The sequence below is a fragment of the Brachyistius frenatus genome, unplaced genomic scaffold (genome assembly GCF_029030835.1).
Source record: "Brachyistius frenatus isolate BFR_SWC_R1_liver_20210118 unplaced genomic scaffold, ASM2903083v1 Contig_64, whole genome shotgun sequence".
NCBI lineage: Eukaryota > Metazoa > Chordata > Actinopteri > Embiotocidae > Brachyistius > Brachyistius frenatus.
The window spans coordinates 2,033,443-2,061,421 of NW_027210663.1; the positions used below are offsets into that span (position 1 = coordinate 2,033,443).

At 44.5% G+C, this 27,979-nt stretch overlaps 1 protein-coding gene across 1 annotated transcript in view; it reads left to right on the forward strand.

Annotated features, from left to right (window-relative positions):
• Positions 1-416: 416 nt before the first annotated feature.
• hmcn2 (hemicentin 2) overlaps positions 417-27,979 on the forward strand; it is a 49,179-nt gene continuing 21,616 nt past the window's right edge. Inside the window, exons 1-38 of the mRNA XM_069706763.1 lie at positions 417-675; positions 2,512-2,582; positions 3,127-3,285; positions 3,778-3,900; positions 7,774-7,945; positions 8,040-8,146; positions 8,238-8,358; positions 8,452-8,715; positions 8,827-8,971; positions 9,394-9,515; positions 9,770-10,042; positions 10,461-10,602; positions 10,911-11,038; positions 12,165-12,278; positions 12,369-12,527; positions 12,622-12,816; positions 13,749-13,844; positions 13,948-14,075; positions 14,165-14,309; positions 15,138-15,250; positions 16,705-16,864; positions 17,033-17,192; positions 19,490-19,617; positions 19,810-20,061; positions 21,573-21,656; positions 23,458-23,649; positions 23,742-23,872; positions 24,044-24,188; positions 24,425-24,551; positions 24,649-24,806; positions 25,276-25,554; positions 25,643-25,785; positions 26,446-26,596; positions 26,719-26,937; positions 27,054-27,167; positions 27,261-27,448; positions 27,548-27,644; positions 27,768-27,929. Of these exons, the coding sequence (XP_069562864.1) occupies positions 417-675; positions 2,512-2,582; positions 3,127-3,285; positions 3,778-3,900; positions 7,774-7,945; positions 8,040-8,146; positions 8,238-8,358; positions 8,452-8,715; positions 8,827-8,971; positions 9,394-9,515; positions 9,770-10,042; positions 10,461-10,602; positions 10,911-11,038; positions 12,165-12,278; positions 12,369-12,527; positions 12,622-12,816; positions 13,749-13,844; positions 13,948-14,075; positions 14,165-14,309; positions 15,138-15,250; positions 16,705-16,864; positions 17,033-17,192; positions 19,490-19,617; positions 19,810-20,061; positions 21,573-21,656; positions 23,458-23,649; positions 23,742-23,872; positions 24,044-24,188; positions 24,425-24,551; positions 24,649-24,806; positions 25,276-25,554; positions 25,643-25,785; positions 26,446-26,596; positions 26,719-26,937; positions 27,054-27,167; positions 27,261-27,448; positions 27,548-27,644; positions 27,768-27,929 (5,926 nt within the window). The remainder of the gene's footprint in view (positions 676-2,511; positions 2,583-3,126; positions 3,286-3,777; positions 3,901-7,773; positions 7,946-8,039; positions 8,147-8,237; positions 8,359-8,451; positions 8,716-8,826; positions 8,972-9,393; positions 9,516-9,769; positions 10,043-10,460; positions 10,603-10,910; positions 11,039-12,164; positions 12,279-12,368; positions 12,528-12,621; positions 12,817-13,748; positions 13,845-13,947; positions 14,076-14,164; positions 14,310-15,137; positions 15,251-16,704; positions 16,865-17,032; positions 17,193-19,489; positions 19,618-19,809; positions 20,062-21,572; positions 21,657-23,457; positions 23,650-23,741; positions 23,873-24,043; positions 24,189-24,424; positions 24,552-24,648; positions 24,807-25,275; positions 25,555-25,642; positions 25,786-26,445; positions 26,597-26,718; positions 26,938-27,053; positions 27,168-27,260; positions 27,449-27,547; positions 27,645-27,767; positions 27,930-27,979) is intronic.

Below are 27,979 nucleotides of genomic sequence, written 5' to 3' on the forward strand. Positions count from 1 at the left end.
AGGGTTAAAGCCTCGGAGTCACAGTGGGGTCGAGTTACACTCACGCACAAAAAAAAAAGGAAAAAAAAAAAACAGGTTGGGACTCGGGAACCTTTTAATACCCATCTCCGCCCCCCGTTTGAAGCGTCAGAGCACCAGCTCTCCAGGGGCTCGCCAATGCAGAGCCAGTCCACACGCTCCTCCAAACTTTACGCACGGATGTACTCCTGTGGAAGTATTTAACGCTTGATTTTGATGTGTTTCAGCTGAGCCGTATTGTTACAAAGACTCTTTTCTATCTACTGGAAGCAGTCCCAGACTTGTTTGAGTCGTGGCTTTGAATTCTAAACTTTTAAAAACTTTTTCCTACTTAAATTTTTTTTTTTAATGTAATTTCGCCTCATTCCAGCAAACAGATGCAGTAGGTCTGAAAAAAAATGTCTGGTGCCTTATTAAAGTGCCTGGTCTTGGCGCTCTATATCAGCGTGCATAGGCTCTTGGCAGACCCCCGGTTTGAGGAGAGTGATGAATCCGGTGACAGCGCCTCGACCCTGGCCTTTGTGTTCGATGTTACCGGCTCCATGTACGACGATCTGAAACAGGTGATAGAGGGCGCTTCGCGGATCCTGGAGAAGACCCTCAATCGGAGGACCAGACCCATCAAAAATTTTGTCCTGGTCCCCTTCCATGACCCAGGTACTTTCTGACCAAACACAAGCTTGTTCTTTTAACAATCAGCTAAAAAGTTGGCAACTTTTTGTGACTTTAATTAGTTTTGAATGTGTGAATTAATGACTACAGTTAAGATTTATTGCAGCACTTAACAAAGCAATCAAAAATGTTGGATTGTCCTGGCCACGTATTAGTGTAGCTGTCTGTTTTGTATAATTACAAACTCATAAGTAGTCTATATTGCTTCTCATTTCCTTATAATGATGTTATTCTGCAGCTGCCATTTGCATAGTTTCAGTTGAGAAGATAAGAGAAACGGCAAACTACAAACACATCATAAAACCTGTAGCACGTGAGGTATTGCATAGCGCTTTCAGCAGTAATCCAGTGGTGTGGATCAGCACATTAAACTCAGAGTGATGAAAGACATCAAGCAGGAATATGTGAGTTTATGGAGAGTGGTGGGTGGGACAGGTAAGGCTCCTCACCGGCAGCATCTCTCCCCCCCATATGGGAATGCTGCAGCTTGAAAATAAGAGTGCTCTAATGGGGGAGGGTGTTTGTGCACTGATGAGAAGCATATGCTGTCTGCTTGTGTGTAATTACCCCAATCCCCCCCCCCACACACACACTCACCCCACACCACTCCTCCCTCTCCTTCATCCAAGCCTCCGGAAAAACCCTCACAGCCCCCAGTTGGGGGGGGGGGGGGGATTGTGGGATGGTGGGATGGTGGGCTACACACAGCACATTTTGTCTGTGTTTAATGTGCCCTGCCCTTGGGGACTTTGTAAACTTGCAAAGGTTGCGAAGAAGCCGACACTGGCTGACAAAGAGGCGTGACAGCGCTGTCAGTGTTTTACAGGCACTCATGAGGAGGAGGCAGGGACTTGAAAGCCTCTTATGTTAGAAAATAGATTGAGAATGAGTTAGAAATGTCATCAGCCTGACAACATGTCTGCAAGCTCTGTATCATTAGTCCCACAAAGATATTTCAAAATGTGTTTTGACAGTTGGAATAACAAGCACAGGCACACCGAAGTCACGAGGGTCCACCCTACCTGATGAGGGTCTTCTCTGTAATAACTGTGATGAGAAGCTTGTGTTTATGGACAGCAGTGACCTATAGAAAAAAACCCAGTGGATCCTCTGCATATTGGTTAATGCATATTGCATATTGGACTGTGCTGACAGGTCATCATTGTAAATGAGAATTGGTTCTCAATTGATTTTACCTGGTTAAATAAAGGTCATATATGTTTGCTCTTCCATCGATTGGCCCCAGAAGTGTCAGGCCCTTCCTCGGTCTTATCCATCATGCCGGGGTCTGCTGCTGCTCGAGACCCGAGGAGGTCATCCAGTTGAAACTGCTGACTACAGCTGCAGAAGAGGATTATTCTGTCATCATTCAAACTTTGGCCACATTTCATCAATTTGTGTCAAACATACCCTGAACATTGTAAATTTCAGCAGTACACTAAATCTGCTGTCTCTTGTGCTGTGTGGTGTGTGATTGATATTCATGTCTTGCAGAAAGGCTATAGGGCATCATTCTGGTCCTCATAAATGGGGCTGCTGTTTATTGGAAATTTTAGATGCATTTTGTCTGTTCAGAGGCTGAGCTGCTGAGAGCGGAAAAATAAATCCTTTGTGCTGATATTATTTTGGTGAATTTGAAGAAAAATCCAGCCCTTTGCCCTTTTTTGGGGTTCAGATGAATACAGTGTTTTTAGGAGTACTCTGTTGTACGGCGACTAGAACAGAACTAAAACTTACGAAACAGACTTGATTTGAATTTTTTTTTATCACCTAACAGCCACTGTTAATAACCTTTTATAATATGTATTTTAAATCACACAGATATTGGCCCTGTGTCCATCACCACCGACCCAAAGAAGTTCCAGCAGGATCTTCAAGAGCTGTTTGTCCAGGTGCGAAACCGAACAAGTGAAGTGATTATCTTATAGGAGTGGCAACAATGTATTGATCCACACTAATTCTATACTATATCAACAGTATATGGACTGTCATTGCTTTGTCTATTTAATTTATAACAACAATTATCATGGCGACAAGGAATAATTAGATGATAAAGGTAAATTCGCTTGTGGTTTAATTGTAGCACAACTAGAGAAGACCCATAAAGTCAGTGAACTGATTTAGTGTTTGCTAACATTAGAAAACAAAGAAGCTACTAGTCATGCTGGACCAAGCGAGGCTGTGGTGGTTAAGCATCCTGAGTGTACTGAATACAATATGAATCCAACCTTTCATTTTTTTCCAAAGGCGTTTCTTCTTTAACAAGTTATTTACTGTTGCTTTAATGGTATAAACATATTTCTATGTAACATTTGACACCATATGTGTCTTTTCTAAATGGCACTCTAATCCAACTGCTGGACTACGGTGGAGGATGAGGTATTTCGAGTGGATTTCTTCCTGCAGTATTTAATCGTGTGTGCCTCTGTCACACAGGGTGGAGGCGATTGCCCTGAAATGAGTATCGGAGCCATAAAGAAGGCTTTGGAGGTTTCTCTGCCCGGATCCTTCATCTACGTCTTTACTGACGCCAGGGCCAAAGACTACCGGCTGAAAAGAGATGTTCTGCAACTGATACAGCTCCGTCAATCACAGGTGCACATCCACAACTTTTACAAGGTGGTGCAGGATCATACAGATCAGGGCAAAACTGACACATGCTTAACCAGCTCAATGTACTTTAGGGCTTTTACTAAATGTCAAATATCAATGTTCATCACCTACAGCGTGTAAATTGATACAAAAACATGCATCTCATTAGTTTTCTTTGAAGTTGAAGTCTCCAGATTAATCTCAAAGCTGTTTTGCTGATGCTTTCAGGATAAAGGTTAAATCCAAAGCTTTAGCTATGAGCCCCAGCTCTCAGTGTCTTTGCATTCATTGCATTCTGTAACTAAAGGAAAACAACATGCTGTAAAAGATCTACATCCAATGAAGGTCCCGATGCTCAGCTGAGCCGGGGAAAGTCTCAGGCCCTACACGAAGCATGACAATGAGAATTAGCGTCACTGGAAGCGAATTAGTAGAAAGCAAACACCAAACAGTGGTAATCCTCTTAACTCTCCTGCCCCCCACCTTCGTTCCCAGGTAGTATTTGTGTTGACCGGGGACTGCGGGGACCGCTCTCAGCCGGGTTACAGGGCGTACGAGGAAATCGCCGCCACCTCCTCTGGACAAATCTTTCACTTGGACAAGCAGCAAGTCAACGAGGTGAGAGCATGAGTACATTGCATGCATAATGAATTGTTTCTTCAAAGTACAATCCAGTTGTTTTTCTTGATATGAAAAGGGCTGTATTTCTTAAAAATGGAGAAGAGCAGGAACAGAGCAAACTCTATTTGATCTGCTGATGTAATAATAGTAGTTTAATTTAGAGTAATCAAATGATTCCAATTCTAATATTAAACTTCCTGGTCAAATGATAGTCATTCTTTTATGTCAGAAGAAACATGTAACAGGAGCCTTGTCTGAGAAGCCAAAGACAGCTGGACTCATGTCCCAGGCAGACGTTAAAGAAACCAGAGTTTCCTCTGGAAGAGACTCTGGTATCCTGCATGTCAACACAGGAGATGGCTGGGCAGCGCTGGGCTGGAGCCAACTGCTCCATACACCGGTGGCCCACTGAACCCCTGAACTCTGATGTGTTTGTGTTTGTGTGTGTGTGTGCGTGGGGGTCTGTTTCCTGTCAAGTCATGCTCGCATGTCGCTAAACATACAAAGCCTGTGTGTGGGGCAGCTCGGTTCATTATCACTCCATAACCCTGCTAGCTGTTTAAGGAGTGTTTGAATATCATTTCTGTGCTGCAGTATTAAGGGAATAGGAGACCAAAGTCTCCCTCACACCTCAATCCCAGATGGCTTTGTACAAACGCAGCCTGAAGTATTTTGACATATTTGTAGTGTACAGTTACATATAAACATGTGCATACTTATGACGTTTTTTTTTTGTGTGGTGGATTTACATTGAATTACTGTCAGTTTTTTTTTTTTTTTTTTTTTTTGACCTATGTGATTATAGCTCTTGGGTGGCACGCTTTTTCCAAATTAATGCAAATCCTTTAATCCTTAAAAACCTCAGAAGTAGTACAAATCTACCCAAAATATTCTTCTTTAATGGCAGTTTAATATTGTACAGCCAAATGAAATATACAAAGTCTTTTTGTGGTCTCCACGGGGAGAGTGGAGAGAAAACAGACTGCTTATTTTACTTTCTAATCCCAGGATATGATCTGTCATGGCTTCCCTCCTTCCAACACAGCTGCCCAGTGGAATTGGCTCCAGGTCCTCACAAAACAGTTCATTGTCAACTCCATGCAACGCAAGATTATTTTTTTGGCGTATTTTGCATTTATTAGATAGGTGAAGTAGCAGCAGGCAGGAAATGTGGGGAAAGAGAGCAGGCCAATGAATCACAATAAAGATCCGGCTGGCAGGGAATCGAACTGGGGACTCACAGCTGGCAACATTTGCCACTTCGCTTGTTCTGGTCCGCCCAAGAACGCAATTTTAACACTCTTTAAATTTGACTTTGATTTCGGTGAGAGAATCTGCCAACAGAGAGTGTGGACAACAAAACCACACAAATGTCCTGTGAAGCACGGACCATTATCTGTGCTCATCACGGTTAACACCGCTCTCGGTCATCAGAAGCCTGAAGTGTTGGTCAAAAATGAGGGCTGTGATTTTTAGTCAACTGATAACAAGTGCTGTGAAGAAACAAGGGCTTTAAAAAAATAAATTAAAAAAAGGCATATATTGAAGATACAGTTGTGCATTGTTGGATCAAATGGTTTTTTTTTTCATTATTCTGTAATAATTGAACAATTGAACAATTAATTACTTAGTTGTTTGTTTTATAAAAAAAAATTTGAAAACAGTAAAAAAAAAAAAAACCAACAACCTTGAATTCCAGTGAAATATTACATCGTCAAAAGTTTGCAGATTTAGCAGGATCTTGTCAGTGTGTATTTACTTTGCATGGTGCACATCGCTCAACTCGAGTACCTTGAAGAGTAGTTTATCATGTTGCCCTCATGGTTTCCTCATTATGTGGCCGAATTATGGGAGTTAAGGGGGATGTTGATGGTTGTCAGGCATAAAATGAAACTTGGGTAACATTTAACCTCGGTCATCCTCCTGAGTGTGCTAAACAACGGCATCGCCCTGTGGCGTAACTGCCTCCTTCAAACGCAGGCCTCTTATGACTTGCAGAGCCTTTGTGTCGAAACCCCCCCACTGGGAAGGAGCAGGGATCTGGGACTGGTTCTCTCTAATAACCCTGATTTGTATCGGGACATCTTCCTGCAAATGTCGGTGGTTGCAGTGTTTAAACATGTGTAAAGACTACCTGGCCTCTGCCCACTAGGAGGCCTGGAGTCAAGCTGCTGTGTTGAATCACTGCCTGGTCACATATTTCTTCTTCAGGTGATGTACCTGAACGAGTGGGGGGGGATACAGCATCACACCAGGCTTAGCTAATGCTTCCTCTTTAGTCCCTCTCTCACGCGTCTATGAATAGTAGAGGGGGGTCCTTCCTGTAACAGCCTTGTAAGCCTCTTCAACTGAGCTAGCTGGATGAGGTTTCACAGGACTTAAGATCCTCTGCATTCCCAGTGGTTGAGACAGGGAGTGGCCGCAGAGCTCAGCATGCTGCTCCCGACCCACGGTGCCCCGGACAAAGAGCCGTCCCATCCCAGTGCTCGGTTTCCTTTTATCTGAGGTCTGAGGGCAGAGCAAAGCCGACTCCTCTGTGCTCTGTTGCATAAGAAATAGACGCTATCCTGGGGCAGATGTATAGGTCACTTCTTTGCAGTTTCCTGCCCTGCTGGTGATGGCTGCACATATGGCAGACATTACAGCGGTTTCCAGTTGTAAAACGGCAAGAGGAACCAGCTGCTGTCAGCACCCAGCGGATCTGATAGACAAAAAAAGTGGAGGCCTGATAATTAAATTATCAAAGGCTTTCCTTATTTTGCTTTTAATAAATGTCCTAAAATGTGTTGCCGTTGGCTCCATCTCCAAAGGGCCCGCTGAAGAAATGTTTTCAGTTTATTTCATTGCAGACGCAGCTCAACCGTAATGCTTCTCCAAACGAGGTCAAAACAAGCAGTCGACAGCAGTTGCTTGTTACGCATTTGGACGATGGAAGACATTTGGTCCACTGAAATGAGACTCTGTGAAATGTCAACGGGTTTTGCTGCTTCTGTTTCCATTTTAGAGAAAACAAAAGGAAAACTGTCTTTAAAATCAATACCATGATAATGATTATGCCCGGAGGGTCAACCACCTGTCAAAACTTAAATCTTGTGTTGTCAGATTTGTGTCTGGAGAGCCTCTGAGGGACATTATAGTCTAAGTAAAGACTGTTTTTACCATTAAATCTAATCAATCCCTCCACTGTTATTTTAGCCTTTGGGTAATCTTTGCTCATTGTTTGATTGACTAAGAAATGAGCCTCCTGCAATAATGTGTCACTGTCTGACCTCATCCAGCTTCTTAAGCTTAACCGATTCCCCAGACAAGTCGGGAACTGCCAGCCATTTCTGTCTGTAAATTAGCTTTCCTATTAGTCAGGTTGATACGGTGAGTACACAGTTCAAATGTAATACTTTTTATTTCTAAAACTTTGACCTCGCCCCGACCCCCACATCCACCACTGCTTTCTGTTCTGAGGAGCAAGCGTTATGATTCATGAAAGCTGTGTTGCAGGAGAGGGACTACTGGCTGACAGTCCTCCACAGTGAGAGACACTCTTCTGGGAATACATGCTTGAGAGTGCAGAAAACTGTATGTTATCAGTTTGACAGCTGAGCTGTTTCACTTTTCCTTTGTTTAGGCAAAATCCCTCAGAAGAATATTTTAGCGATGAAAGAATAGTCCGAAGACAAAAGGCAGGGAAGGGAAAGAGTTAGCGGGGGGTTTTGGGTAAGAAAGCCACAGTCGTGTCCTTCCCGTCCCTGTTCTGTCTTTCTAAGTTGAGAAAGGATCCCTGACAGTTTGCCTCATGCGCTGATGAACGCCTCTCCTCTGGCGTGACATGTCGCTCTGGAGTGGTTGTGTAATGTTGTCATTTCCTCCTGCCAGGTTTTAAAGTGGGTAGAGGAGACAGTTCAGGCATTGAAGGTCCACCTGCTGTCCTCCAACCATGACAGTGCTCAGGAAAACAAGTGGGAAGTGCCCTTTGACCCCAGCCTCAGAGAAGTCACGGTGTCACTCAGTGGACCGGCACCACAAATCGAGCTCAGCGATCCTTTCGGTAGACAGCACATTTATTTTGTTTCCATCTATTTTTATTAATTCTAATGAGTGCCTCCATTTAATGGAAGACATATTTTGTCTCCTTTTCTAAGGTCGGGTAGTTGGTGTAGAGCAGGGCCTTAAAGAACTGTTGAATATTCCCAACTCTGCTCGTGTCGTCAACCTGAAGTTTCCCAGACCTGGAGCCTGGAAACTGAAGGTACCTCTCTAGTGAAGAATCCACAAGTATTTTTTCTCGGACTATCTTTAAGACAATGGGCTAATGCAATCCTTTTACTTACTTTCTCAAGGTAAGCTGCAATGGACGTCATACTTTGAGGGTTACAGGGGTCAGTAATCTAGACTTTCGTGCCGGCTTCTCTAGTGTCCCTGTTTCAGAGTTCAACCACACCAGAGAGAGACCCATAAAAGGTACCGGACATGTCTTTGTTAGCTTCTTGAGTCTTGTTTGTTGGAGAACGTGAGCGGAAGATGACTTCATGACAATGTTTCTTGGTCTCTCAGGACTTCCAGCCCATGTTTTGCTAAAATGTACAGGCCTGAAGCCTCCAGGTCATCTGAGCCATGTGGAGCTTGTGTCAGGCTCGGGCCGCTCTTTGCGCACCATACCGGTACCTATGCCCTCTGATCTCGGCCAACAAGGGCTGTGGAGTCTCCCGGAGTTCCGCACTCCCCCCCAGAGCTTCTTTATCAAGGTGACGGGCAAAGACAAGGACGGTTACCGCTTCCAGAGGCTGTCCAGTGTCTCCTTCACCAACATCATTCCAGGCAAGACAACCCCCTTCCCTGAAGACATATCTCACCAAAGCCACTCCGCAGGGTCTCACACCTCATCAATCTCTCTGCTGACATTTAACCTTTGTTTCCTCCCTTATGCAGATCCCCCAGCTGTGAGCATGCCTGATGCCGTGAAGGGCATCTATATGCAGCCTGCTGCGATTGGCTGCTCAGTGGAGAGTGACATTCCCTACCGGCTACGATTCACCAGAAATGGGATTACACTGGGAGCGGAGAAGTTCTTTCAGTGAGTCTTTCCTCTGTTTAATCGGCACTCTGTAACATTTGGCTCGCCTTCCTTCGGGTTCCTTCAGATGCTGCATCCTCATGCGCTCATTACCTACTAACACAGACACTCACTGCTCTTACCAGTGAGAATGTCTGTAAAGAATTAATGCTGCCTGACTCATCTGTCAACAATCAAGTAAACACAGTCAGTTCTGTGAACATTACATATTCGATTGTGTCATCTTGTAAAATTAACAAAGCGTCCGTTCTTTCTCGTTGTCGAGGCTCTGCTTTGAATTATATTCATGAAGTGAAACTGACTTTTGGTGAAAACTTTTCTCAGTATGTATTTTCCAGGGATACTAATTGATTGAGACATGGAATAGATCTTGTTACTATTGTCAACCTCCAGACAACAAACCAAACGTGTCTTTGTATTAGGAATTCTGCCATCGCATCGTGGGAGATTGGTCATGTGTCAGCCGAGGACGAAGGCCTGTATGAGTGTGTAGCACAGAGCAGTGCAGGCCAGGGACGGGCCTTAACACAGCTTACTGTCAGAGGTATGTCCCACATGTAAAACACTGTAAGCACACATACACACGTAATCCTCAGTCATTTTGCATGTGTGCGTTGCAGTTTGAAGCAAAGCTTTGAACCACGTTCCAGACATTTCTTTCTCTCCTTCATGTCTAAAACATCAACCAGATATAAAGTACGCCAGCACAAACATCTGCTCTAAAAAACAAACTATTTCTGCTGTTTGTTCACCGCTGATAACACCAGTTTGATGTTTTGGTTGTTTCCACTCAAACAGAGCCTCCTCCGGTCTTGAAGCCCGCAGTGAATGTGACTTCCTCTGTGGGAGGCGTGACCTTGCTGACTTGCCAGGTGGAAGGCACCATGCGTCACAACTTGACCTGGCAGCGAGCGGGTCGTACCGTCCGGGCCCGCACGGGGAGGGTGAAGGTGCTGTCTGACTCGTCCCTGCAGATCAGCGGCGTGCGGACTCAGGATGCAGGACAGTACCACTGTGTGGCCAGCAACACCAATGGAGACAGCAGAATCACCGTGTGGCTCCTCGTCCCAGGTACGGTACAACGAAACCCTGCAGGTCATCTGCTTAAACATTTAACACACCGGGGCCTCATGGCTCCTCTCAGGCCCCGTCATCTGGTTTCCATTAAATTGCCTTAAACTCCTTGCAGTCAGATTGAGCTACGTCCCCGACAGAAAAAAAAATCTCATCAGCCAAAAGTGATGCATGTTGAAACGAGTGGCTTCAATCGTGGGCATGCACTCAGATGTTTGTAATGAATTTAAGAAACAACCAAATAAATGTGAGACTTGTCTTCACTAAGATGCCACAGTCATGAGGTCAGTTATGAGTTGCTTGGTAATTGCAGCCCACAGCACCAAGTTTACTGTTGTTAAACTTGTGATAAATGACTTCATGCGGCTGTGACGAGGCCCTGAGTCATCGTTGTCCTTTTTGACTCCAATTGCAGAGGCTCCTTCTGTGGTAGTTCACCCTCAGACCAAGGCTTTCTCCCGAGGGGATGAGATCCGCCTGGTCTGCTCAGCGTCCGGCTCCCCCCTTCCCCAGCTCTTCTGGAGCCACGGAAACATGTTCCTAACTAATCGGCCGAGGTAAGGGAACTCTCAGCCCACTCAGCACCTCCGGCACAGAGGACTCCGAGAGTCATTACATTCCACTTTAACTGCAAGCACGATTGCTTGTTTGCATCGCTTTGGAAATTTATATCTATTGATGTAAAAATCTTTTTTTTCCAAACCACGAGTATTTTATAATGTTCATAAAATGCATATTTAATGACAGATTTTTGTCATGAAACCAGACAACAAAGGCAAGATTGAAAGATGGATTTCTGTTTTACATCTGCAGTTGTAATCAGAGTGTGTCAACAAACATGAATTCTGTCGATTGTATGATACAGGTTGAGTCTGAACCAGAATGGAGTTCTGACCATCCGAAGGGCCCTCCCAGAGGATGCTGGGAACTACACGTGTCGGGCAACCAATGAGGCTGGGACTGCCTCTCAGTCTGTGTCTCTCACTTATGCAGGTAAGTCAGCACATCTCTAAAGATGTCAGGTTGAGGATGCCGATGTGAAGACATCAGGACAATCATTTGGAGTCTTTTTAAAGGTCCCATATTGTATAAATTCAGATTTCCATTTCCTTTGTTCATTATAGAGCAGATGTAGGCGCTATAAGTACCTAAAACGCTCAGTCCTCAGAAAAAACGCACACAGCAGGTATTCAGCGAATGCCCCATTTAGACTTTGGTAAGTTTGTGATGTCACAGACCCACACTCATGACATATATCCGCCCTCAGCAAGATCCAGTGTCCAAACTTTTATCTAGAAGAAAACACTGAACAAGCAAACAACAATACCGAAGAAAATCTGTGGTTGGCCTGGGTGTGCATCACTCCGTCAGCCAATCAGAAGAGAGGGTCATTGATATCAGTGCATCAGAGATATCAGAGCTCCAAACAGAAGCTTCGGACAGGACATGTAAAACGTTATTGAGATGGTTCATGGTACTTAAAAATGCAGATATCAAGATCTCTAATAAAATACAGATGAAATACAGGACCTTTCATTTCTGTTCCGAATAATCACATCTGTTGGCATTAATTGTCACTTTAAATGACGCAAACCCATTTTTGTCCGTGTTGTTGACTTTTCTTAAGGTGCATTCATTTTAATGAGTCTTTCAATGATATCCAGTGAGTCCAGCAGCAGCGAGTGCGCCCACATACTCCCCTGTCTTGTTCAGTACGATCCTTCTTTCCTTGTTTTGTGAGTGCTGACAGCTGTAGGCCTAACGTTTCAGTCATGGCTGTCAGTTAGAGCCTGACAGAAACCTTAACACTGATGAACCTTGACAGCCTCTTCCTCTGGCGTGCTGGTATTACACACACTTTTTTCTCCGAGTGACATTTTTAACAACATTGATCTGTCAAAGCAGTGAGAACCTTGTAGGATAGATAATCTCCATCTTTTAGGCTCAGCTAAATAAAAGCAAATTTGTACATTCACCTGAGGTTTTTCTGTGGCCTCTGTTGGTTTAAGCCAACATTACATTGCCGTTATTTCTATTGTACTGCTGTGCACGTTTCTGTAAAATTAAAATGCTTACTAAGTTGAACTGCCTCTTAAGCTACCCCTGTTTTTTCTTCCAGAGGCGCCAAGAATAATAGTAGTACAGCAGGTTGTACTTGTATCTATTGGCGGTGATGCCACTCTGGAGTGTCGAGCCTCAGGCGTTCCTTCTCCTCTGGTCCACTGGTACAAAGGTAAGTTAAGGCCAAACACAGTGTACAGTAAAAGGAGTGTGGAGATGTCCTTGTTAGAGACCAACCGGCTAATTGTGTTTGTTTTTCCAGGTGAGCTTGAGGTGGGCTCTGCTCCTTTCGTTGAGCAGGATGTGCACCGCGGGATTCTACTCATTCGCGGCGTGCAGGAGGTCGACGCCGGTCAGTATAGCTGTGTGGCGAAAAACTCTGGAGGCACCTCCGCTGGCACCGTCAGTCTGGAGGTTGGAGGTGAGACCACATCGCAGTGTTCCACACAAAACGTATTCTTCTGTCAAATTTACATAAAGGAAAACTCATCTTGTACCACTTTTCCTTTAAACAGCGGGTCCATTATTCTCTGAGGCACCAGCTGACGTGACAGCTAACATGGGGGAGAACATCACCCTCCCCTGCGTTGCCCGAGGTGTCCCTCGGCCAACAGTGACCTGGCGCAGACAGGACGGCAGACAGATTCTCACAAGGACAGACGGTCACAGCAGAACAATGCAGCTGGAGAACGGACACCTTCTAATCCAGAGTGAGTTATCCATGAAACACTATCACAGCAAAGAGCTTGGATGTGCAGTGCAGGCTAATACTGCTTCATGGATTGTCTGGATGAGTATATATAGAAGAGGTGCTGCCTTTCATATGAAAATCAGATAACATAAAAGTGAGGAGCAATGGGATGTCATTGGTAAAGTTACAGTATGGTCCGATCTGTGAAAGACTTATCTACAAATGTGCTACATCACTTTAATGCTTGAATCACTCTGCTGGAGTAGATGTCCCTTTTTGTGAGACTCATCAGGTTGTGAGTCCTTCAGCCTGAGTTATGACTAATCCTGGCCACTTACACTCACAGTGGTCCTCTGTGCTCCTGAGACTAAATTTGTATAGTGTGTAGGATAATATTGGAGAGGGATGGACATATTTGCATGGGCTGCTTCTGTAACTGTTTCCATTTTTGGCTGCCGTCCGACCTAATTAGCTCAATCTGTTGCAGACGGCTTTATTTTTGTTTTTGCCAGCCATTGTTTTAGAAAATGTCTCTGTCCTTATTATGTAACCCACAAACTCCACCATCCCTCACTATCCAGCTCCTCACTTTTTTTTTTTTTTAACTTTAATATCTTGTAAATATCTATTTAATATTTATTTTACCACTGGCCTGACTATCTGAACATAATAATTTAAATGTGTGTGTGATCTCCAGGGAATTCATTCAGTAAGACGTGTGTCTGCAGGCTGGCAGCTGAGCCAAACCCATTAATCTTGTTATTTTCTATTTTTAACTCTTAATAACAGCACAGTCAAACCAATAATACCTCTTATTATTGAGTGGAGGACTTGACTGCTATTAGCATGGATTACTTTTTTTTTTTTTCCAGATAAACTGTTTTCTCAGTGTGTGTGACGTACAGATGTACAGAGAGTGATGTGTTCCTGACGTTGTGTGTTTGACTGTAGGTGTCTGGCTGGATGATGAAGGGCTATACATCTGCGAGGCCAAAAACCAGTTTGGAACCATCAAAACTGAGGCCAGAGTTCGTGTCACTGGACTGGGTAGGCTTGCCAAGGCTGTATTGTAGAAACAAGTATGGCCATAAAATACAATCACCTTTTCCTGCTGTTGTTTAATTTGTCTGTACACTTCCTTTTCCCATAGAGCCCCCTCTCTTGGCCCACACTGCCCCGATCATGACCACTGGCGTCGGTCAGTCTCTGAGTATTCCCTGCATGCTGTTGGATGGAATACCTCTTCCAGAAAGACACTGGACCCAAAATGGAAAACCTGTAAGCCTGGCCACTAATCAACCCAGATATGTCTCTTACAGGGATCACACCTGTGTGACAGGGATATCTTTTTTTTTTTACTTGCACAGGTTCAGTTGAATGGGAGGATGTTCTTGAGGAGCGATGGCAGTTTGTACATAGAGAGAGCCGTCCCAGAGGACAGTGGGACGTATGTCTGCTCTGCAGTGAATGTAGCCGGCTCCACGAACATCACAGTGAGCCTGGAGGTCCACGGTAAGAATACGAAGGAACAGTCAGCGATTTAGAAAACTAATTCACCTTCTTGTCAAGAGGTACACGAGAAACCATTAAACGAGAGCCAGCAGGCAAGCAATTAGCTTCAGGGGGAACAGATATCTTAGCTCTGTCCAAAGGCAGCTACCAGATAATTCTTGAAGTCAATGGCACAGAAAATAGTTGTAGCAGATAACAGTCCAAAAAAACCAACAACACATTTTGGGTGGATTTTTTTGGTCAAAGTTTGGTGATGTGAACTTTTGATACACTTCACTCTGTGTGCAGAGCAATTACACCACAACCACATTCACAATAATGAGCCAGGCTAACTGTTTCCCTCTGCTTCCTGTCTTTATGCTAAGCTAAGTTAAGATCTTTTAGCTGTAGCGTCATATTTAACGTACAGTCATAAGATTGGCATCAATCTGTTCAGATAATTCTCCCCATGAAAGTACATAAGCCTGTTTCCCAATGTGTCAAAAATTGCTCTAAGCTGTTGAGTACCGTTTCTCAGTGGTGGAGACACTGGCAGGTTCAGACAGTCGAGCCAACAATGTGCTGACTCAACAACAAGATGTCAATGGCCTGACCACCTGCTGTCATCATAGTGAGAGGGTTCAATTACTGCATGCTTTGATGAATGGGGTCATTTTGTTCATGGCCATGTAATGACAGACAGGCCAGATTACGGTTCATCATCAGTTTGTAATGAAAAAATGCCTCAAACGCTGATGCCGCTGGCTGGCTAAGGCCAGTGATAATGCTGCGGACCGTTTCTTCACGGCCGGTCAGACAGCTGTGTTTTATGACCTACTTCTTCCTCAGTGCCCCCAGAGATCAACGCTGGTCCGTACCACTACATAGCCAACGAGGGCGTCGCCATCACGCTGTCATGTGAGGCCAGAGGAGTTCCCAAGCCAAATGTGGTCTGGTCCAAGGTAGGATGTCACATTCACAGCCAACATCTACTTTTCTTAATGATTACTTTGGCTGCAGCCCATACACTCATGCATGACTAATTGTCTCTTTCTAATTCCCACAGTTTTATCTCGTAAGAATCCCACTTGGCATCCATTTAGCTTCAAATGAATCATCATTAATGCTTTGTAAATATTTGTTGAAATAATAACCACATCAAGCCGGTTACAATCACACAAAAACAAAAATCAATATCTACTGGTGACACAATCTTAAGAGTGCTGAGCGTATTATTGAAGGGATGCAGGCATTAGGGGGCTATTCATTTCAACACTCGCATAATGGTAGTGATGATAATAGGAGTGATAGCAGGAGACATCTTCATCTCATAATGCATTATTTTAATATTTATTACTTTAACTGAAGTCATGTTCCTTAGAAATATACCTTGTTGTTAGGATACTGTTTTATTCTACACAAACATAATATCACCCTTAAAAGTGCCTTCACTTATTTTGATTAAATTTACATAAATAAATTATTAATTTTTTTTGAATTTTCCTAATTGCATCTTCAAACAGTTTCTCCCTCTGGCATTTTCTTTTTAATCTGATCGACACACTTAAAACACAATAACAGTTTGCACTGCAATCAAGGCTTGATTAACCTGACCAGGGTGCACGTAACCATGGCAACTTAACCATTTTTGCTGCTTGACTGTGAGAAATCATTCAGTATTTTATTGTACCTGAGGAATCTATTTAAAACCTCTCCTGCATCACCTTCCAGTGCAACACTTCATATCATGAGGAGAGAAACCCGAAAGGTTGCATGCCTCCAGGCAGAACCAGAGCCGAGCCAACGGGCTTCATCAACACGGAACTTTATCATCAGGCATTATCACCATGTGTCATACAGTAATACACCTCGGCCTTATTGCCTCGGACACTGACTACAATATGATCAATGAGTGAGATGGCTTTTCTACAAGCACTTGTTATTTCAAATGGTCATTTATAGAAGAGTATTACATGGATGTAGCAACTGCAGTCATTAAAAGTGGTGATTTGAGCTTTGCCATGAAGAAATAGAGAAAAAAAAAAAACCAGTATGTACTCTGGGGTCAACAAGCTGCTGTATCCTACATATTGCTGAACTGAGCCAGATTTGTCTTCCTTGCTTTTTCCCTTAACATGTTCAGAGTGGTTCTCTAGAGTCAAGCACATTTATTTTCTTGACAGATAAAAGTGAATCTGTAAAAGCAATTTTATGTTCAAAGCAAATGCATTAGTACAGCTGCATTCTTGGATGAGTGTATTCCACCAAGAGGGCATTTCAAGGAGTGGTCTGTAATTACATTAGACATCAAAGGTTAGTTGTAAACCTTAAGCTAAGCCTAGCGTCCCCACGCTGCTGTGCAGATGGCTTTTGCAGTATATTGTGTCTGGTCTCATGCCTGCCATTACTCTTCCAGGGGAGGCAGCCGCTGCCCAGGGACCGCTTCTCTCTTCAGTCTGACTCTGACGGACACCTCCACATCCCCCACCCCTCTGCTGACGATGCAGGCATCTACATCTGCACTGCCACCAGTCCTGTGGGCTACACCAGCCGCGAGATCCAGCTCAGCGTCAACAGTAAGCCAAATAAATGTCTGACACCATTCACCCAAACATAGACGTGTTTGATGTAACACTGTCTCACCTCAGGCTACAGATGGTAATCAAACAATTTCCTGACATGTGCAGCAGGTTAACGAAAGAGCCTACGTGCTTTTCTTACAACTTTTTTCCCCTCTCCTGCAGCCTTGCCGAAGATAATGGGCGTGAGTGGCCATAACAACACTGTAAAGATGGCCGCAGAGGTGGGGACAGAGGTTGTTCTCCCATGTGAGGCCCAGGGAAGTCCTTCTCCACTCGTCACATGGAGCAGAAATGGGCACCCCATCCCCCCCGTCACAGCTGGGTAAGAGGAAGTCTTACCTCACTCTGGTAATCACGCAGTAAAATAAATTAAAAACAACAAAAGACAAAAGTTCTCACCATACCTTACCTCTGACTGCGCTAACATCTGACTCAGCTTTTATAAGAGACTCTGGCTGCCATTCAAAGCTGCCACGAATGTTTGCAGTTCATTTGGTGATGTCTTTTGAAAGGCAGCTAGGCGAGCTGTGTGCAGGTCTCACTCGTCAGCTACACCGAAGAGGAACATCTGGTCCAACATGTTGCCCTGATTCCTGACTTTCATGTGTGGTCACTCTGGGTGCAGACAGGCCGGTTGAGTCGAGACACAGACCGGATATATGACCGATAGACACTCTGGCCCAGACACCCAGACCTAGTGGTTTCTGGTAGATAGAAGAATGACAGAGGGGGTTGAAAGCTGCGGTGTCTCAGATACAGTATGACTTGCGTGGGGCCAGGAAGAAGGAAACGGTGGGGGTGGAGGGGGGGGGTGCCAGGAAGAGGGGAGGAAAACGAACTGACAGAGGAAAAGATACAAGCCCTGTCTGCCTGATGTTCGGATTCCCTGGGGCGCTTCAGCAGTAAAACAACATGCTGACTCTTTACTAGTCCTGTCTGATGAGAATAACACATCTCTGTGAACAACACCCACATCAGCCCGAGCTTCGCATATGCACGACCCGAGGAAACGGGCAGGCCGTGCAAAGAGAGATTCATTCTCTCTGGCTACACTCTGTGGGTCAGAGGAAATGACCAGGTGGTGCTGACTGCTGAAATCACTTGAATCGGTGGGCAGTAAGATTACACCCATATCCCTGTACTCAGACTAGAAAAGCAGAAGATGAAGACACATTCAGCACTGGATCCGTGGATTTGTTCTTTCTAGACCTCCCGACGAGGCCAATTTGTCCCAGTTAGTCTTTGTGCCAGAATGTGTGCACAGATGACCCGACACCGGTGTGGGAGAGATATGGATGAGCGAGAGGGGGTGGCTCATGTCTTGTGTGTTTGAGCTTCACCGTCGCAGTGCTGCAGCCTCAGCACAGACTGACCACCACGGAGGCAGTCATTTGGTTCAAATGTCGGATGTTGCTGCCTCCCCTACGGCTGTTCGAGGAGGTGGGGCGGCGATGTTACACCATATGTGCAGCTGAAATAGAGAGCTCTTTGTGCTTCCAGCTCCATTCCACTCACGCGAACATGTTATTGTTATAATTCAGTTGCTTAGCAGGCTCACTTATCTAAGATAAATTACAGTGGTGTGTTTACATTTCTGTATATTATGCATTTATACAGCTGCATAACTTCTGGTGCAAGTCAGATTACCACACACACCTTTAAAGTAGCTGACCTACATTTCAGTATTTTAACCTACATTTAAATGCTGCTGTTGTCTTCGCTGCAAAGCGTGTTTTTTGGAGTAGAGGTGTGTGTATATGTTAACATCTATTAAAAGAAATGGCTGGTTTGGCATAAACTTTGCTCTCCACATGGCTGTTCTCAGAAGGACGAGACATTGGTTACGGAGGTCTGCATGACCTTGCATTCCTGCCCCACCGTGAAGCCAACCTTTAGATTTTCCAATGATCAGTATTCCCTGACCCCTCAGTGATAAACACAGTAGTTGCTGGCTGCACATATTATTGTTCCCAACAGGAAGAAATGCATTGATCTTTTTGAACCTATGGCCTTTCCCACAGTGATATCATCATGTCAAACTTTGTTTACCCTTTTGCACTATAATTACCCCAGACAATTGTAATTGTGAAAGTAACGGCTCACTGCGGAGGACTTGGCTGAGGTCCAGACTCTGCTTCGGGCTTTCTTTTTCAAAGCTGTCAGCCCTCACTTATCCATTTTTCTTAAGTCCAAAAAAACAATGTGCATAGTCACCACCAACTGCTTGACAATGTAATTCAACTCGTGTTTTCCTTTTCTATCTCAGCAAACCACTATTAGAGTAACGAAGTACAATGTAAAAGGCATTTTGAAACTTGTCTTCATGGACACACAACCACCCAGGTTGATATCTAAGTATACATTAGCAACAATCCATAGTGTCACTGGTGGCACAATCCAACAAATACCAAGGATTCTTTTTTTTATACATTTTCCACTGTTTACGTGCTCATATAAATATATACATGCTCCATTTTGTAAATAGGACTCGAGAGACAAATATCACGTCAAAACAGGAACACCTCTTCTCTCCAAACACAGTGGCTGTATATCTTCAGTGACTCATGAAGTGTTGTGTTTTCCCCATCTCTTTGCCCTTGACCCCGATCCATTCCCCAGGTTCACTGTTTTGCCTTCAGGCTCTCTGAAGATCACTGATGTGCGCCTGATTGATAGTAAACTGTACACCTGCACTGCAGACAACCCAGCAGGCAACATGTCCCTGAGCTACAATTTACACATTCAAGGTAACTCCGCGGGGCTTCATTAGAAAGTTCAACTTCTTAAAAACCTTTAAGCTTGTGTTTAAAAATGCGGCCATGCTGATGCAGTCCATGTTATTACTACATCGCTTGTATGTCAAATATCTGATATGTAAATAAACAATGTGTTACCGATTTGTATTGCGCTGTATTTAAGGTATTTGTTTTTGTTCTCAGCGAAGCCCAGGATTCAGCCAGCACCCTCCCTCCTGAAAGCCCTGATTGGCCAAACAGTGACTCTGCCTTGTGTGGTCCAGGGAGAGCCCAGCCCCGAGGTCAGCTGGTTTCACAATGGACTGCCTGTTGGGGTCAAGAACGCCACGCCTCTGAGGATCCAGCGAGTCAGCCTTTCGGACCAGGGCACCTACCAGTGTGTGGCCAGGAACAGTGCTGGACAGGAGACCCTGGAGATCAAGCTGGAAATTCTTGGTGAATATGATAAGTTCACTTCTTCAACCCTGTTTGTACTCTCAGTGAATAAACATAAATTAACAAAACTCTGAAGTACAGTAAAATAATCAGAATCACGCTTGCTTTGTACAATATATCAATAATTTCAAGACTTACCAAACGAACATTTATATATACTGATAATGTCCCAGTTTAGGTTCTCCCAGTGTTTAGAGGTGCATTAACTTGAGGTACAGTAGCTCCATGCTCGACAGCTTCAGAAACCAAAAGAGTTAAATGATTCCTAAAAAACACACTTAAAGGCAGAATACAAATCTGTCCATTGTAAAGAATGGGAGATGTGATATATTTATAAATAGCAATAATTTTGCACATTTTCAGACAGTCTCTCCAGGACGAAGCAGTGCTGCATCTGGATGTTCACATACAAAGTGACAGAAATAGTTTCATTAAGAACGAGAGAGCGACAGGGACAAGTTGAAACCCAGGCTCCTCTCTGACCTCTGTACAGCTAGCCAATCAAAATGTCAAGTGGGTGTATAGGAATGGTTGGACACAGCCCCCCAGGCCATTTTCAGACATATGGGAAAAGGGCATTTCTGAAGCTATTCAACCGTCTGACAAGCACCTCTGGATGGGGATAACTGGATAACTGGCCCCTTAAGCAGCTGTTGAAGCCTCTGTCAGTTTGTATAAATTGAAAATTTTGACTTTTTTGGTCAGTTGTGCTGAATCATGCCATTAGAAATGGAGTGCCCCAGGGATCTATTCTCGGCCCATTATTTTTTGCATTCTACATAAATGCTATTATTCTTCCTCACCAGTACTTCAGTTCTCCTTTTATATTTCCATACCCTTGTTCCTCTCCATCCAGTGCCCTACTCATCTTTAGTTTGCCTTTGATGCTTTCTGAATATCCCTACTTAACCATCTAATTGTTTTAAATCCAAGACAAATCCGAGTGCATGTGTGCGTACAATCTTTGGCCGAACTACTATGCACTTTTCTGATAGAATGAACTGAAAACTCCACTTAAATGGGATTTGTTTATTGTGCCTGTGGATTTTCAAGTTTTACCATCTGGTGTTTTTTATGACCCTTTTTATTTATTAAATCTATTTGCCACCAGATTGTTGGTTTTCTGGCTTTATATGTGTTGTTCTTGATAGCCGGTTATGTGGTTGTCTGGCTGTTCTTTCTTTTTGGGTCTCTCTTGAAATAGAGAGCTTGGCCTCACATACCATCTGATTAAATATAGCTGCTAATATCAGGTCAGCCGTGCTGTGGTTGTTAGAGGTTGATGTAGGTACGCTCTGGCCATCAGATAGCTCTCATTACCAAAGAGTACATGTGACATATCTAAAATCTTTCGCCCATAAAACCTGCTCGGATGCTGTGAAGGCTTCTTCTTGCTCTCTTATTTTCACACACTGGAACTTTAAAACTCTGACAAAATTGTTGTACCTGTTTAATTTATCACTTGCTCTCGCACTTTGAACCAGCACTTAAATGTTTTTCTGTCCTCACAGAGGTCCCGTCCTTCGCAGAACCAGGAGACGCAATCATGGAGAAAGTAGCGAACAGCAAGGTCATCATCCCTTGCCCTGCAGAAGGTACGAAATTATTCACAGATGAGTCAGCCTTGGACAAGCTCAAAATGTGCATTTTACAAGGTGTGACTAAAGTCTTTAGAGCGTCAGACGGATGTCCCCTCTTCCTGGTTTGTTTCTATGACATGGATAGAAAAAAAAAATCTATTTTAAACACAAGGCATAAAAGTGTACTTGTGCACCATCAAAGGAATGTTTCACTGTCACCGTAGACTTCAAGTTATCAAATAAAAAAAAGATCCTTGCCAGCTTAAAAGCTACAGCTTCTTTTTACAGCAGCACCGAGAGACATACTGTTGTCTACATATTTCAATATTGCTGATAACACTCTGTAGGGATGAGGAGAATTCGCTGCTTTAGCAACACATAGTGAGTGTCAGTGTGTGGAAGCACTGATGGATACTTGGTCTGTGACACTCCGTGCAAACAGGTAGTGTCTGTGTGGAGCTGTGCCATGGTAACCAGCTCAGCGAGAGAAGGTGAGGACTGTGTCTAATGTGGAGCAACAGCTGGAACATCAGTCTGCCTGCTGCCTCAGTGAGCCACATCTGCTTTCCTCTGCGTCAGGGCCTGCTGAGAGAGGAATCCTAATTACAGGCTGCTGCTGGCAGATAGAGGACAGAGATATCCGAGGTGCACCGGGAAGCACAGGAAGAGGAAGAAGAAACCACACTAGCCCTGCTTCCGCCCAAGTCACACAGACAGGCAGTCGGTATCGGGCCTTAGAGGGCTCGTACAGAAACACTGGCTGCTCCTGACACCCTCGAGAGGCAGTCGGCAGCAGGAAACAAGGATCCCCAATTTGCTCTCTTGAGATCTGTCTGAACGAAGGAAATAAAGCACAGTCTCTGCCAGAAGGATATTATTAATTCACCAACAAGCGCATTGCATTTGATCGAGGTAATCATTTGAGAAACACATGGAAGAGATCATCTCTGACTGTGTGGGTCCCGGCAAATAAATTCAAAGTCTATTAATGAGATCGGTTAACATCTAAAATGGAACATCTGCATGCATTTCCTCCCAGCAATGAGATAATGAATTTGGTTCAGAGCTCCTTAATTGTAAACATGTGTTCAGAGAGGCAAAAGACGATAACATCACCTTTGGTTGTGCTGCGTTTCCTGTGGTTGGTATTTTTTTGGATTGAGGAAGGGGGTTGTGTTTTATTTCCTACCTCGTCTGTGGTGTTTGTATATGTAACACCTCTGTAAATAGATGACGCTGTGGCACTTGGATACCCGCAGTGTGCTGCTCTTTCATTGCGACTCCCCGGCATGTCCTTGTCCTGGGAATCTGTTGGGTTGTGGTACAAAAATCCTTCACCTTTTCCCCTCTCCACCTTTCTCCTGTTGACCATTTCCATCCAGTAATCCACAGAATACATCTGTTTCAGGCTGCTGAGTGAACACGCCGGTGCCTTTGAACTGCTTGTTTAACAACTCCTATTCTTACTGCTCAAGACTTTCATTTTGGTGTTTGGTAATACATCTTTCCTGTATTTTAAATATTATGTCTCACATTGCTGCAGTAAACTTAGTTTTTCTTCTTTATGTGACTCTGACCTTGAAATCTTGAGCTTGCAGGCTACAAGGACTCTAACCATTTTGGCATTGTCTCCCCTGCTGTCCCGCTGTCCAACAGATAAATGTAGACCTGGCTTTTTCTAGTCTGGGCCGCATGCCCATTAAGTTCTCCTGTAGAGAAGCAGAGAGATGAAAGTAACTTTTCTCTGTCAGATGGGATCAATAAAACTAATTTTATACTCGCTCAGAATCTTTTTTTCTCGTCCATACACCTGCAGGTTCACCTCGTCCCAAGGTGCGCTGGTTCAAGAATGGCCTGGAGATATACCCCGAACAATCAGGGCTTTCTGTGGCGAGGGATGGAGCTCTTGTAATTAACACAGCCTCTGCCAGCCACAGTGGGGACTTCAAGTGTGTGGCAACCAATGACGCCGGCTCTGTGGAGAGAAAGACCAGGCTGAAAGTAAATGGTGAGAATTTAGTTATTGTTATGTCGCTATTTTCTATCCTGTTTACAAAATATATCACACATACACTAATCCCTCTCTCTGTGCTGTTTTAGTTCCCCCAGATATCCAAGATGACGGCCAGCCTCTGAACCTCACTGTCACCTTGAAGCAGCCTCTCACTCTGGGCTGTGATGCCTTTGGGATCCCCTCTCCAACAATCACCTGGACTAAAGACAGTCATCATGTGAGTGTGTCATCTTGAATTCCCATTTACCCTAAATGTAAAAGCCAGGCTGCGTGTTAATACTGTGTAGAGTATCTTGTTGATCTCTGGCTGTACATTGCCACCAAGTGGCTATTATCCCAATAACAGTCAAACAAGAAGGATGCACTGAGTGGATTTGTGTGTGTCCAGGTGGACAGCCCTGGGGTGTATCTGCAGAATGGAAATAGGCTGCTCCGGATCTACAGAGTTCAGCCTGAACATGCAGGACAGTTTTCCTGCACGGCTCAAAACTCAGCTGGAGAGGCCCGAAGACAATATAATATAGTGGTGCAGGGTGAGCTACAAAAACCTGCTTTCACACTAGTATTCAAGCAATATGGAAATAAGATAGTTTTAAGGATACCTACCACATTTAATACACATTTAAAAAGGTGAACTGACTTGCTAAACTGATGCATCTCTGATTGAACTTCTTTTTTCTCTCACAGTAGACATTTTGAATTTTAAGTCATCGTTCTGTCATTCAGCATTTTGATTCATTTCCTAAACTCTGAATGTGAATTTTTCCAGCTCCACCAGTGATCTCAGGAACATCCCGGCTGCAGGAGCTAACTGTGGTCCTGGGCCAGGAAGTGGAGTTTCAGTGTCGAGTCAGCGGACGACCAGCGCCCAGAGTGGAGTGGAGCCGCGACGGAGAGTGAGCATCAGTTTATTGATGTGACATTCAGCAGCACACACACAGAGCGGAGAACCCGTGGCAATCGATTCGTTCATCCATTGCTTCCTCTCTCCAGGGTCCTGTCCCGGGATGGAGACCCCCATGTGGAGTTTCTGGAAGACGGCCAGGTGTTGAAGGTGAAGTCAGTCAGACTGAGGGACCAGGGGCTCTACCAGTGTCTGGCCAGTAACAACGCAGGAACTCAGATGCGCCAGTTCAGACTCATAGTGCAAGGTCTCTGCTCATCTTCTGACTTTTTGTAATATACATGTAAATCACAAAGGCCTGAATTCAGTTTATAGGCAAAATTTGTTTTAAACATATAAAAAGAAAAGAGGAAAAATTAATTATCGGGATATTGAATTGATTTGTTTTCCTGTATTACAGTGTTCTTCTAAAGAAGAAAAATACTGAATATTTAATTTGTGTGTAACCCCTGCAGTAACATGATTTGACTTCCAGCACACAGCCTTGTCTGTGAGAAACATACTGAATTCTCTGTGTGTAGGACTCTGGGGGGGGGTTTCTCTGTCACCTAAAGAGCATGTGCGGTTATTGCCCAAAGTGGTGCACACTGCTTTTCTCTCTTAAGAGGGTCTCCTGCACAAAACAGGTCAATGCCCTCTGGGTCTATTTGTTCTGTGGGCCAGTAAAAATCTTACAGGCTGTTAAACATGAATATATTGTCTGTCTTTTTCTGCAGCTCCTCCCTCCATCAAGGGAGCAAGCGAGACCTCCGAGGTGTCAGTGGTGCTGGGTTTCCCAACAGTCCTGCCCTGTGATGTTGAGGGCTCACCCACGCCCAGTATCACCTGGTTGAAGGACAATCAACCCATCGTGTCCACTCCCCAGCTGACGTACACCCGCGGTGGGCAGGCTCTGCGACTGGGCTCGGCACAGGGAGACAGCAGCGGCCTCTACACCTGCAGGGCCACGAATCCAGCCGGCACTGCCATCAAGCACTATTCTCTCAGTGTCCTGGGTAAAAGACGTCGACACTATTCACAAATTAAAGTGTCCCAGACAGAATTCTTCTGTTCATGTTTGTCTTTTTTTTCTTCTCTCATCAGTCCCGCCACAGATAGAAGGAGACTCCACGTCTTTAACGTTTGGTGGGCAGGAAGAGAAGTTGCGGATCAATGGGAGTTTAACTCTGTCCTGCCTGGCCAAAGGTTTCCCTGAGCCCACAGTTCACTGGTTCAAAGATGGACAGGTTGGTGTGTCGTCCTTTAAAAGCTGCACGCCTCTTAAAACTAAAAACCTATGAGGTGATTTTAATGAAGGAAGCTCTAAACCTTGATCAGCCTCTACTGGGAACCAGTATGAATTACAACCTCACCAGAGTGTAGATCCTTTTGCATAAGCCACCTCCACTCCCCAGTGTGATGAGTAAGCAACTTAATTATAGTGGAGACGTACAAGAAGATTCCAGTGATTAAACATCAAGACATAAAATAACAGTGTGTCTTTTTTCTTCTTACTCTACATGCAGCTTGATGTTTTGCTGCTCAGTTTGTGTCTGAATTTTGCACAGTCTCCATATTTATGTAACATTTATTTTTTTTCTAAGCGAAGGTATTTTTTATTTTTTTATTTTTTGTAAAACACTACAGGCAAATTGTGTTTCAAAAGTCAAACACTTAAACATCTGCTGAATCTTTTGTTACTTTGTACTGTGTGATTTAACTTGTCTAACCCAGCTCTGATACTGATACCCAAACAAATGTTTGAAAAGACGCAGGAAAATATTAACAGCTCCCCACCAAACTCAAAGAAGCACTTTAATAACATTGTGGTACTTGTACCAAAACACACTCCTACGAGCAATATTTCAGCTTGACTATGTCATCTGACGGATTTTCTTTGTGTTCAGTTGCTGACAGGAAACTTCCACGCAGGTGTTCAGGAGAGCGGCCACTTCCTCCACATCGAGAACGCCATGCTGTCCCATGAGGGGCAATACACCTGTGTGGTCAACAACTCTGCAGGAGAGGACAAGAGAGACTTTCATGTCACCATTCAAGGTGTGTTCAGTTCAGTACCACAGGCAGGACAGATTTGATGTCAGACTTTTCTGAAGACTTTATAAAAATCAGTTTGAATGAATAGAAAGTGACCCGACTCAAATGTGCTGTTGTCTTGCCAGTTCCTCCGATCTTCCACCGGGTGACGAACAGAGAGGCAGCCTGGGGTCTGGGACATGAGGATGATGATGACAATGACGACATGGTAGAGAAGCGTGAGGTCGTCATCGGCCATCCAATCAGCCTGTCCTGTGAGAGTAATGCCATTCCCCCACCCAAGCTCAGCTGGTATAGAGATGGCCGGAAACTCACCTCTGCTGACGGAGTGGTGCTACTTCCAGGTCAGCGGGCACTACTTCCTGTCAGACCTAAAACAAGTACTGTGGTTGTTATGTACAAGTGGGCCTTCATATGTATGGATAAATCTGCTCTTGTATGGATGGGTTTGTCTTTTTAGGTGGACAGGTGCTACAAATTTCCAGAGTGCAGAAGGAGGACGCTGGAAAGTACACCTGCCAGGCTGTCAATGAAGCCGGGGAGGACCGCATGCACTTTGAACTGGAGATTCTCGGTGAGCGAATGCACGTGTTTTATTTAGTTGTAATTCAAATGTATGTTTTTGGCAATGATACACAATAATATTTGCTGTGTCTGACCGCTTTAGTCCCTCCTGTTATTACGGGGGCATCGGAGGAGTTTATGGAGGAGATGGGAGCGATGGTGAACAGCACCGTGGTCCTGCACTGTGACGTGAGCGGACACCCAGCTCCGGTCGTGTCCTGGCTGAGAGACGGGCAGCCGGTGCACACCGACTCACAGCACCACATCAGCAAGGATGGGACACAACTGCAAGTTAGTTTCTTTGCAGACTTGAGGATGATTACCAGCATGTAGCCACGTCCAGCTGGGACATTTTGTACTGAGGAATAACACTTGTGTTCTAACTTTCAGCTCCTCAGTGTCCAGGTGTCAGACATGGCCGGGTATTTGTGTGTGGCTGAGAACAAAGTTGGAACAGTTGAGAAGCTCTTCAGTCTGACAGTGCAAGGTAAATAAAGTCCATCACCCAAAGTGTTCCCGTCTATCTTATGATATAATAGATGCTAAGATGTTCTTTTATGACAACAGATGTGCTGTCTCGTGCTTTCTCCAACTGTTTTTCTCTTTCTAGTGCCTCCCAAAATACTCGGCCCTAAGGAGGAGGAGGTTAGCGTGATCGAGGGCCACATGGTATCATTGCTGTGTGACGTCCAGTCGTACCCTTCCCCAGAGATCACCTGGACCAGAGACGGACAGGTCCTCCACTTCAGCACCGGCATTCAAATTCTGCCAGGTCTGCCCTCGGCTTCATACAGTACCCGACAAATTTTCACATCAGGAGCA